Source organism: Erigeron canadensis, chromosome 8 (assembly GCF_010389155.1).
Source record: "Erigeron canadensis isolate Cc75 chromosome 8, C_canadensis_v1, whole genome shotgun sequence".
Taxonomy (NCBI): Eukaryota; Viridiplantae; Streptophyta; class Magnoliopsida; order Asterales; family Asteraceae; genus Erigeron; species Erigeron canadensis.
The window spans coordinates 49,571,639-49,584,855 of NC_057768.1; the positions used below are offsets into that span (position 1 = coordinate 49,571,639).

A 13,217-nucleotide genomic window follows, 5' to 3' on the forward strand; every position below is an offset into this window, starting at 1 on the left:
CAACATGCATCTTTATATTGTTTTTTCAAGCAACTTTTGTGTAATATTATTAATACATGGTGGGTCCCTTTGAAGTGCTTCTATGGAAGCCTTACTCCAACCAAAAGAGAAGGGAACCTCTTAGATGACTAGATGTTACTTGTTGGAATAATAGAAAGTTGGGTTTCTATTGGAAGCCTTGTTTTTTTGAAGAGAAAAAAATAAATAAAACAAACTTAACTGAAAGGATTATCTAGTTGTTCCTTAAACTAATTATCCTCTAAAAGAATGGAATGATTGGAAAGAAAAAGTGAAATGATTGTTATTTACATATCTTTTTTCTTTTAACTTTTTTCTTATTATTTCTTTTAAATTTAAACTCCAAAACATAATACATATCTAATACTATCTAATAAAATATTTTGTCATTTTTTTAAATCTCAATTAAGTAATTAAACTACCTAAATTACTTCTCTTTTTTATTCACTAATTTAAAAAACTCTACCTAATATACCTATAATACCCTTAAATCTCAACTATTCATTTTTTTTTCTCCTTCAATCTCAACCACTCATTTTTTCTCTCTCCTCCCTAAATCATTTTATTCCTCTAATTCATTCAAAATCTTTTATCTAAAAAACAGTAAATCGATAAATTATAAAAATTGAATGGGTGTTTTTAAAATTTTATGCTCTTTAATTAGAGATGTCATTCAATATACTTTTGACGAATTTTTAAATCCGATGGCAGAGCCTCTACGGCTAAGACATTTGGCAATCATAATTTATGACTTAACCTATCACCCGTACAATCTCACCGCCATAACGCGGACACTATTTCTCGTACAACATAACAAAATTGGTTCCTAAACTTAGATATTGATCAATAGATAACCATTTTAGAAAAGATAAATTGCTGTTATTCTACACTTAAACATTTTCCTATTTTTATATGCCCGTTTCTTTTTATGTATAAGTGCTACTTAGTGTATGTACCTTGTTAGTGTTCAACGAAGTAACAAAAATAACAACGGTACCCAAACACTGCCAAAGCAAAGTATGAGGTACCCATACCATTTATTGGCAAGGTTTTAAATCTTGAGAAAATATATTAGGGTTCAAATCTCACTTTTTATATTTGTAAGGGTGAATTATTGAGGGGGACTCGAGTCACGAATTTTATAAAAAAATCAGACATGTATGGTTCGAGCTTCATATATTCTTCAATTGAATGTCATTATGGTGTCTAGGATGCTAACTACAAACTAATTTAAAAAAATCAAATTAACAGTTTGTAACTATCTTAAAATATTTCTTATTTATAGAAACACCTAATCTCATTATTTTGTGTTATTTTATTTGCCGTGGAACGTGCCGTGAATAAACTAGCAAGGTTTTATTTTATTTTTTGATAGAGTAATTGATAAGTGTCACCTCATGTTGATATAGTCCCAGATTTCTTAATTATTTCTGTCATTTGTGCAAATCAAAAGAGGCAATTGCCCCACACTATAAACGGCTGGTTGACCCAAAAATAATATACATCGTGTGTCCAGTATCCTATTCCTATTCAAAAAATTTCTCATCCCTACCTGATCCAAAAGGAACGACATGTATTTACTCATTAACTATTATATTATGTACTTTTCAAAAAAAAAAAACAATTATATTATATTATATTAGATTTATGATGATTACAAATGTCAAACGATTTTTCTTGGTTGTATTTAGTTGTTCTACTATTATATGTACTTTTTCTTCAAAAACATGTATACACATTAAACATTCAATTTTTTTTTGGAGAAAGTACATTAAACATTCAAATATTGTAGAACTATAATATGTTTGACATCGACTTTTTTTTTATTTTAATGATTTACGTTTTCAGTATTTTTCGTCATATATGCTACATATTAAAAATTGAAAAGTTTAGTCAATGACATGTCAATAAAAAAAATTTGCTAAAAACTTTTAAATGAATCATAAACATTTATTTTTTTATGTTAAAAAACTTTAAGTACATATATATATATATATAGGGTAGCTTTCCGGTGAGAACATGTTAAAAATAAGAATAGTGAGAACAGTTTATAACCGTTGGATGGAAAAATTGAATGACCAAGATGAATAGGGGTATTTTTAAAATATTAAATAGATTTCATGGTAAATATGTCTTTTTACCAAGAATTTTAAGGATATGATAGTAAATGAGAAGGAAAAAAGAAAAAAGAAATGACTATAATAACACGTTTTGGGAGTTAAAGAAAAAGACGGTTACCAAGTTGTTTTTTTCAAACTTACGTAGCAAGAATTTTGAAGAATTTTTTCAAACTTACGTACCAACTTGTATTTTAATTTGTAAAATAATTAATCCTATATATTATTAATGTAATGATTCTTTAGATAAGTTTTGAAAAGCATTTCAGACAAAAAACACAAGAAGAAAAGGAAAGGAAGATTTGGATGCATCAAAAATAAACATTTGGATGTTTGGATACATAAAAAAATAAACATAACTTGGATGCATTAAAAATAATTTGGATGCATAAAAATGATTTGGATACATTTAAAATGACTTGGATGTATAAAAAATTAACATAACTTCGATCTAAATTGGATGCATTAAAATGACTTGGATCCATAAAAACTAATATAACTTGGATGCATGAAAATTAATCTTACTTGACTTGGATGCATAAAACTAATTTGACTTGGATCCATATTGTTGAGAAAAGTTGGAAATTAAATAATAAATAAACAAATGCAGGACTTGGTTTGATGAAATAGAAACTAAATACTTTAATATGAAAATTGATATAGAAATAAAATCGTGATATGGAAGTTGTTAACTAGATCGGATTAGATCACGGTTACTTATTATGGAGATAAAAGAAAAATATTAATTTGTAATTTTCAATTGTCTAAATTACCCTTTTTAATATTTAATGATGTGGAACTTTCCTATTAGTTCTTACATGTTCTTATTTTTTACTTGTTCTTATTGGATGGCTCCCCTATATATATATATATATATATATATATATGAGAAAAGTGAGTATGTGGCTGTATGCACTCAACTTGAGTGAAAAACCTCTCACATACCAATATTTTAATATTTTGAATAAATGCTTCGTCCCCATTATTTTTATGGTTTAAAAAAAAGTATGTGAGGGGTTTCTCACCCAACTTAGGTGCCTAACAGTCTGTCCGACATCTAAGCTTAGGTGTGAAACCCCTCACACACAGTTTTTTTAATATTTCTTGATTAATGAATAAATGTTTGAGTCCCCATAAATTTTATGGATTAAAAAAAACAATATAGGAGTGTTTCACACCTAAACTTAGGTAATTAGGTACCTACAACCTTATATTCCCATCCCCGGGGTGAGTTATTTTGAGAACTCTTAAAAAAAAGAACTCAAGAACCATTCTGGACCACACATTCTTTTCCTCTTTCTCCCTCTTCAATTAAATAATAAAATTCACCCAAATCATTCAAAATGTTCTAACTCACAAACTGTAAATCGTTAGACGAAACAAAAAACATGGATAGTCTTAAAATTTCGTCCTCTTTCATTAGAGATCCAATTCGTTATACTTTTGACGACTTTTTAATTTTCGTTTTCTTTTTGGTAGTTACATATAACTTACACATGTGTAGGTTGAACTTACACATGTGTAGGTTGAACAAAAATTATGATTCGGAACGGGCTTTGCCCTTAAGGATATTCATAAACCAAAGCTAGTGGGGGTGATAGGTCATAGAAGGTGATAGGTCATAGGGTGATAGGTCATAGAGGGTGACAGGTCATAGGGGGTGACCAGTGAGGGGTGATCTACCTAACGGGCTCCGCCCTTAGCCGCTATTCCTCCGCCATGAACTGACGGGCTCCGTCCTTGGCTACCATGGCTCTGCCATGGATTGACGGGTTCCGCCCTTGACCTTCATTGTTGTGTACATATGTTCATTTACTAATTTATATGTGAAAACAATGATCTTACACATGTGTAGGATGATCGCAATGGAAAAAAAAACGAAAATTAAAAAGTCGTCAAAATTATATCGAATTGTATCTCTAATGAAAGAGTACGAAATTTTAAGACTACCTATGCTTTTTGTTTCGTCTAACGATTTATGGTTTGTGAAATAAAACGTTTTAAATGATTTGGGTAAATTTTCTTATTTAATGGAAGAGAGAGAAAATATAAGAAAATGAGTGGTCCAGAATTATTCTCGCGTTCTTTTTTATTTGTAAGTTCTCAAATAACCCTTCTTCTTCACATCCCCACCATATATATATATAGGGGTTGCGTATTATAAAACAAGTATTAAAGTAATACAAATAAGACAAAATATTGACCTTTAGATCATGGTTAAATTGATGCACAATAATTTTCAATAGAGATAATCTATTGTTTTATTTTTATTTTAAATAAAAAAAAGGAAAACCATAAAAAGAAATTGAAATAGCAAACAAAGTCACCACCTCTCTCCCTCCAATCAACCATCCTGCCTATCTTTTTCTCTTTTTATGTATCGTTTCTCTGATCACAAAATACAAACCATATGTTTTTAAATTTTTATTTTATATTTATATTTATTTATTGAAATAATATTTAAATCCACGTACTTACCCCTTTTATTTCGTATAAATTAGTTCACAGTCAATTTCGTGTATTAGTACATATCCTGTTCTCTTCTTGAGAGAAACAAATCTTCTTCATCTTGATGCTCATTGAAACTGTTTGATTGAAGGTTGGCTTTTGTATTTCATCATGTAAATATACTGCTACTCGTAATATGTTTGGATTCTGTATTTAATTGATATGCATATTGAATTCGAGTATAATGAGATGGGTTTATTTCTTGGATCAAGAAACACATAAAATGAGTTTAAAGCTTGCTGCTTTTTTTTTCTTTCCTTATATGTTTGAAATGCAATTTGAAAAATCTTGAATTGGGTTTCTTTTTCTTGAATGAAAAAGATTGGAAAAGTTTGGATTTTTTATCTTTGAATTACATAAATAAGACATGGCTGCTGTAGTGTGTATGTATGTGTTTTGTTGGATTTATCTATATGGGCTTCTATCAAGTGTAGTTAAGTAGTCTATATGAATAATTTAGAGATATTTCATTTAATTTCTATAATTGGGTTAATTAGTTTGAAAACTAAAAAAAAGAGCTACTTTAAGGTAACTCTTATGTGTTAGTTGTTGATGGAATAAAGGTGTCTTGAATGATCCATAATGGAAATATATTGCTGCTCAAATATTAGCTTCATTTAAGTAATCTGTGTGAGCACGAAATTATAGTTCAACACTTTAATCGATTTTTTTTCCACCTATTTGAATTGGGATCTTGATGTACCTGAGTATTTGGTGAGATCTTTCTTGAAGTAGTCTCATTGCGCTCGGGTAGGGTTATGATTGTCTACATCATCGTTGTTGTTGTAAGATATTGTTCATTCTTAACCATAGAATGATACTGTATTAATGATTCGTTTTTTGAATGTAATGTCATATAATGATTTAATATTAAATTTAAAGTTTGTTGTCATGGCTCACAACATCAAGATTCTACGGAACTGGATTAAGTTTCTTACAAGCAAGTTTTCGGTGCCAGTGTTTTCAGGGAATTTTGTTTTAATATATTGTTTTATGCAGTGAAAGATGGTTGCTTTTGGGAAAAAGTTGAAGGACAGACAAGTTGAAGAATGGAAAGGGTATGTAACGTTTTATTTTCATGATAGCTTAATTAAATCTCTATTGAAATAATCACATAAATGCCTATACATGGTCATGAATTTGCAAACATGTAGATATTATATCAATTACAAGCTGATGAAGAAAAAAGTTAAGCAGTATGCTCGGCAGATTGAGGCTGGAGGAATTGAACGCAGACATGTTCTTAAAGATTTCTCCAGAATGCTTGATACCCAGGTAAAAACATATTACAACCTCAACCGTTATCTTTCACAAGATCAATGCTTCTGAGCTTTTAGAGGTAGCAGTTTCTAAACATTAGTTAATGCGCCTCCAATTCTCCATAGGTATCTTATATAACAGGTCAAATAGGCTAGATAAAAAGTATTGGCCTATATGTTCATGGGAAAAAAGGATCAAAAGTCGTTTATAGTGTTGTTTTAATGCATAAAACTTTCTGAGTTTCTAAGTTATGGAGTTATGTGCGACTGTATCAGGGCAATTCAACCTGACCCGAATCATTTCGGCAGAGCCTGTTTTGCCCCGTTACCTTATCCGCTGAACTGTCTCATTTACCCACCTCTGTCACATAATATCTCATCCTTAATTTATATAAATGCAGATTGAGAAGGTTGTTCTTTTCATCTTGGAGCAACAAGGGTTGCTTGCAAGCAGGTTGGATGATCTAGGGAAACAGCAAGATGCTTTGCAAGAGGAACCAGATTTTGCAAAAATATCTGAGTTACGGGAGGCCTATAGAGAAGTTGGAAGAGATTTATTGAAGCTTCTGTTTTTTGTTGAAATTAATGCCGTCGGGTTGAGGAAGATTCTAAAGAAATTTGACAAACGTTTCGGTTATAGATTTACTGATTATTATGTCAAAACCCGGGCTAATCACCCTTATTCGCAACTTCAGCAAGTCTTTAAGCATGTGGTAATGTACACTTGTCCTTGATGCCCCTTTCTTTTTCTGTTTCATATTTTATTTTAGTATTTCGTTGTTTGTATATATTAACAATCAAATGGTTATCTACTTATCTGTATCACAGGGATTAGGGGCGGTGGTAGGAGCCATTTCTCGTAATCTTGCAGAACTTCAGGATCGTGAAGGGAGCTACTTATCAATTTATGATCAACCCGCTCTTCCTATCCAGGTTTTTCCATTTACTTCTTCACCAGGGATGACAAATAGAGAAAGTTAAGTGGGTATAAAAATAGGTTGCAACGGGTGGGTCCACAAACCAAGCATTTGTTCATCTAATTATTGCATTGGTAAATAACTGCTTGATTGTATGACTCTGAAGTAATTTAAAGCAGAGTCTGTTTATTCAAACATTGAAGGCCGATGAAGATGCAAAACCAAACACACCTAAATATGATCATGAATTATACTACTGAAATAAGAAAGTATTTTTGTGAAAATGGCGCTTTATAGGTTGTAAGCAGCTGAATACACATATTGTGACTTTTAATCCAATTGACGTGGGTTACTTATCAATATACCCAAATCAACCCATTCTAGGCAAACGAGTCTGAAATTGTCGTCTGTACTTCTATCTTTGAAAATTACATGCTTTTGGCCATTCTTGAATTGCGATCTGTGATTTTTCTCCGTATTTGTTTGAATTTGTTGTTTACTTAATACTTATCTAGTGAATTGTACTTTCAGGAACCAGTAATTGACACCATAAGAGCAGCAGTAGACAGATTAAGTTACTCAACAAACTTTCTCACCTTTTTGGGTCAACATGCTCTTATTATGCAAGAGGAATTACCAATACCTTTAGAGGAATCCGTTGATGATCAGCGATACCATTTTATGTCACTTCTCTTAAATCTAGCAAACACGTTTCTGTATATGGTCAATACTTATATCATCGTCCCAACAGCAGATGATTACTCAATGAGCCTAGGAGCTGCTGCAACGGTTTGTGGGATCGTCATTGGTGCAATGGCTGTTGCCCAAATTTTTTCATCTGTGTATTTCAGTGCCTGGTCTAACAAATCTTATTTCAGGCCGTTGGTCTTTAGCAGCATAGTTCTTTTCATTGGAAATGCCATGTATGCAATGGCTTACGATTTTAACTCGATTGCAGTGCTGTTACTTGGTCGCCTTTTTTGTGGGTGAGTTATTCACATTTTACTTTTGCTCTAGTATATCTATTTAGTGAAAAATATTACGTCGTCTTTTCTTGAGCTGGTCAGATTAGGTAATGGGTCAAAACGGGTTATTCTGTTTGAATTTCTAGAGGTCGAGGTTGCCCCAAAACAACTTTTGTGACATTTTATGAATAGTTAGTCTGTCAAGTATGATTTACAAAAGTTACATAAATTTAATAATAATCAGATGTATTGAATTAAATGTATATACATATTCTATGCATCAAAAATTTCCTTTGGGCAGCTATACCCGTTAGAGATAAAATATATACCTTGAATTAATCAGTTACAAGTAAATGGGTTGAAATTTCACACTTACGGATGCATCTTGATGTGTATGTGGTCAAACCTTCTCTTTTTGACATGTATCTTGACGTGTATGTACTTCTATATAAATTCAAACTTGAACGCATTTTGTTCCAAATTTTTTGCATCCCCTTTTCTTTTTGTAGTTGTTTGTTATTATATTTTCAGGTCATTTATTCTTTCTTCTTAATTTTCTCAAATTTGAAGGTGTACATTGTTTCGCCTCAGAAGTGAAAATACTCTTATTTGATGTTATTAGTATATGAGCTCAATAAATGACAAATCTTTATATATACGATGGACAGTCTTGGTTCGGCCAGAGCAGTGAACAGAAGGTATATCAGCGATTGTGTACCTTTAAAAATCCGAATGCAGGCTTCAGCAGGTTTTGTTAGTGCCAGTGCTCTCGGAATGGCTTGTGGACCTGCACTTGCTGGGTTGCTACAATTCAAGTTCAAGTTCTATAGGCTGACCATTGACCAAAACACATCGCCTGGTTGGATTATGGCGTTTGCATGGTTAATTTACTTAGTTTGGCTGTGGATTTCATTTAGAGAACCCGTTCATCCAACCGAGGAGGAGCATGCACCAGAATCTACTTCTGGTATGTCTTTTACCTTTGTTCGTTTTAGATAAATATGAGTAAAAGAAACGTTTGGATGTGTGTTCTGGTATTATGTGATAATGTAAATCACATTAGATTATAATTCCAATGAATATGTTTTGTGTAATAATCCCTTGGGTCTTTAATTTAGGTACAACCAATGGCGATGTTCTCGAGAAGGGTGTAACTCAACCACTCCTTATAAGTACAAAGGCTCACGAAGATGAAGAAGACGATGAATGTGATGCTAGTGAAGAAACTACAGAAGATTCACGTGCCCCTGTTAATTCTTTTGGAGCAGCATACAGATTACTCACACCTTCCGTGAAGGTTTTCTTATGTTTACACATTACACAGCACCTTATGTTTTTTTTAAATAGTAATTACCCTTCTAAGTTTATGGTCCATATTGATTTAATTTTTTTTAAGTTTCACGTTTCGGGTGTTTCAGGTTCAGCTTTTGATTTATTTCATGTTGAAATATGCAATGGAGATTTTGCTATCAGAATCAAGTGTTGTTTCTACATATTATTTCAATTGGACTACTGGAAAAGTTGCTATTTTCCTTGCGTGCCTTGGTTTGACTGTCCTTCCGGTCAATGTTGTTGTTGGAAGCTATATTAGTAACATGTTTGAAGACAGGTACATTTTGTCGATTACAATTCCACTTGTTTAACATTAAACCTTTACTTGGAAACATTGTGACATTTGTCTTTTTTGTTTTGTAGACAAATTTTACTCGTATCTGAGATTGTGGTGTGTCTGGGCATTCTCATGAGCTTTAATGTCTTTATTCCATATTCTGTCCCGCAATATGTCGTTTCAGGACTCATCATGTTTGTTTCGGCTGAAGTATTAGAAGGTATGTACATTGATATATAACCTAGATTTAGCAGTTTTGACCGACTTAGTTATGAATATGTCAATTCGGTTTATGGATCTCTAATGGGTCAAGTAGGTAAAACCGAAATAGAAGTCAGCTAAAAGAAAATGGGTCGTATCGTTTGAAGGTCATTCAAAGTGTACTTTTGATGCATAATGAAATGAGAAATAACAAATGTTCCAGGTCAACCCAGCCTGTAAAAACATATCTGCTTTTTAGCTTTACCAAACCCAACCATATACCACCCTTTAAAAAACTTGACGTTTGGAAACGAAATGACACATGTTTGTTTGATACGGTGCCAGGTGTGAATCTGTCACTTCTCTCGCGTGTGATGTCCTCAAGGCTCTCTCGGGGTACATTTAATGGGGGATTGCTATCAACAGAAGCTGGAACAATTGCTCGAGTGATTGCTGATGCTACTATAACCTTGGCTGGTTATTTGGGGGAGAGCAGGCTCTTGAATGTGACTCTGCTGCCGTCCCTTGTGATTTGCATAGTGTCGATTGTTGCGACTTGTTTCACCTACAATTCTCTATACTGATAATGAAGGTTGATCATGTGTTGGATGTATAATAGGCGGAAATTATTTTTCAAGATTTATATTCATTTCCTGTACATTCATATGGGACATGTGTTCTTCATTTCCTTTTCATTGGGGCTATTGGATGTTGCATTTTTGGAGAACTTTTTGTAGACTTGTTTTTCAGTTTTGATTCTTGACGGTTTCCTGAATAATGTATGTATTTATTGATGTATATCTCGTAATACTTATAAAGAAATTATAAATACATATTGCTGAGAAGAAAAACTTCAAACTCTGGATGTTGTTTCCGAACTTTTGGTGGTTTACTGGCAGAGACGTGCGGCTTAAAAGTTGAGATTAAAACTTTCAAAGCTTGCCAATGCGATTTACCTCATTTCACGTTTGTTGTGAGACTGCTTGGTTTGGGGCCAACAACGAGTTAGTATCAATATATCAATTTTGGTAGTTTATAATATAATTTATTTTTCCTAGTTGTTACATTGCATTAATGTTTTAAGTTAATCAATCTAAATCAAATCACATTATCATGTCATCAAAAATAGAACACCGGTTTAATGGTTGGGAGTTGAGATAAAACGTATATATGTTAGCTATCTAATGTTTTAAATCAAATCTACCATAGTATGAGTTTTGTAACTGACGCCACCTCATCGCCTTGCCACACACTGGCAACTCAAATTACCTTTCATGTATTGGACCCGAGATAACCTGATGTGAATAAGTAAAGGTCTTCAAAGGTGAACAATTTTTCATTTCCATAAATCTTTTCCTATTCAATAGGCTTTGCAAAAGTATAAATTGTACTTATTTATAAAAACCATTTTTTTTAAAAAAAAAATCAACTTTAAATATGTACCACGAAAAGTTGTTAGAGGCACCATTAAATCCTTGCCAAGTGCATCCACAGCAACAATATCTCTGCTTTTCTCATTTAGCAAAAACTTTGCTTTAATACACAACAACCTCATCTCAATTTGTAAGGCTGCGAACAAAACGAAACAAACTTGATTATGGTATCTAAGTTTTAACTCCGAGACTTTTAGAAATAGTGAAAATATTAGTTGGACGTACTAGTAATCTAGTATACTTATTAGCTAGAGTTTTTAAACAAAACTTACAGTTAAAATTTAAGTTTGTGAAAAAAAGGACAATAGATTTTTCCAATTAATCAACCTAATAACTTTTTTAAACATAAAACTTAGTCATATGAAAAAAAATCAAAAAGGTGATTAAAATGATAATAAATGAATTATACATATCAAATTTTTATGATATTGTAAGATGATTTATGCTACCATTTTAAAAAAATTAATCATTTTTTTCTTGTAAAATATAAATATAGTTAACGGAGTAGCTCAGGTAGATTTTAGGCTCAAACTTTCATACTGATTTGATATGAATATATGATTGCTCGGCCATCAACCACGTTGGAAGATGACATTTGTATCAATTTGTTTTTATTAATCTACTAAAGTTATGCATGAATTACTTGTACTGTATGTTATAAAGTTTGTACAATCTGGTAAATTTATCAAAATGTTTGATATGGATATCAATTCCCTTGCAGTTACTTTTATATTTTATTTTCATATATATATATATATATATATATATATATATTTCCCTATCCATTCATTAAACTTCTTTCTGCGTTAAGAATTTTAGTCTGACAAAAGATTTATTGTATATCCAATCATATTTACCAGAGTACCACCATGGCACCATATATGATGATATATCTAACAGAAAATGACTAATTCTTTTAATAAAATAGCATAAAGATCCTCCTAACACTCTAAAAGGTGACATGTGTTATCCATTAATTTTCTTTCCTAATCTTGCCCCCTGATTTTTTCATATGTCATAATCTAATAGTTAGGAGGATCTTTAGGCTATTTTGTTAGGAGGAGTAATCATTTCCCATATCTAATACTATCTTAAAAACCCTTTATTTTTTTAGAATTAATGATTTGAACTACCCAAAATATCCTTAGTCTTTATTTACTAGTTTAAAAATCTCTACCTAATATACCTATAATAACCTTAAATCTCAACCACTCGTTTTTTTTTCTCTCATCTATAAATCATTTTATTCCTTTAATTCATTCAAAATCTTTTATCTCAAGAACTGTATATCGATAAATTATAAAAATTGTATAGGTTTTCTTAAAATTTAATGTTATTTCATTAGAAATGTCATTCGATGTACTTTTTGACAAATTTTTAAATCTGAGGGCGAAACCCGTACGGTTAAGACATTTGGCTATCATACTCTATGACTTGACTTATCACCCCACCATCTCACCGCCGCAAAGCGCAAACACTATCTCTCGTGATGATGAATGCACCAACCCTACATCATGTGCCATTATGCCACCGTCATGGACATGGTAGTTCTTAATGATAATTTAAGATTTACTACAAAGTTTAAAGCAAAGATAACGTGTAATTGAGTTCATTTATATATATATATTAGCACAGTACTCGCACAATGCGACGGTAGTCATGACAACGATTGTGTGATGGCAAGAGCAACTGTTAGTGATGAAGACGACGTCGAATAATGTAAATAATTGATGTAAAAAGTTAGTGAAAATATTTTTCAAAAATAAAAAAGTGATTGTGTAATTTAATCATCAAGAATATTTTAGACAAATCTCCCCATGTAACATTTAACATAGAGGCAATTTTTTTTTATATAATATGATATATTTAAAAAAAAGAATAATTTAAAAATAAAATTGGCTTCAAAAATAATAATTTAAAATTGTCTGTGTTTAAACATTTTAGACCATTTACTTTAAACATGACTTTATGTGTCTTTATAAGAAAACATAGCAAATAGTTAACAACAGAAAACTCAAAATAGCTATTATCACTCTACTTAATATTTACGAGTAAAATTTACCATATGAACACGTCATATATGTACAACTCAACTAAAATTAATTACATGTCTTAAATTCACGCATAAAAAGTATCGCACGGCTACTTTTGGACCTTTGGTACCCACAACATATTAAGTACCGATTGTGA

At 31.6% G+C, this 13,217-nt stretch overlaps 1 protein-coding gene across 1 annotated transcript; it reads left to right on the forward strand.

Annotated features, from left to right (window-relative positions):
- Positions 1–4,609: 4,609 nt before the first annotated feature.
- On the forward strand, positions 4,610–10,455 carry LOC122578516 (SPX domain-containing membrane protein At4g22990-like). The gene is made up of 11 exons (XM_043750491.1): positions 4,610–4,734; positions 5,643–5,701; positions 5,798–5,918; positions 6,304–6,615; positions 6,731–6,835; positions 7,351–7,805; positions 8,453–8,751; positions 8,903–9,081; positions 9,203–9,393; positions 9,480–9,613; positions 9,940–10,455. The coding sequence occupies exons 2-11, from the start codon at positions 5,649–5,651 to the stop codon at positions 10,176–10,178; spliced, it is 2,088 nt and encodes a 695-aa protein (XP_043606426.1). The 5' UTR covers positions 4,610–4,734; positions 5,643–5,648; the 3' UTR covers positions 10,179–10,455.
- Positions 10,456–13,217: the final 2,762 nt, after the last annotated feature.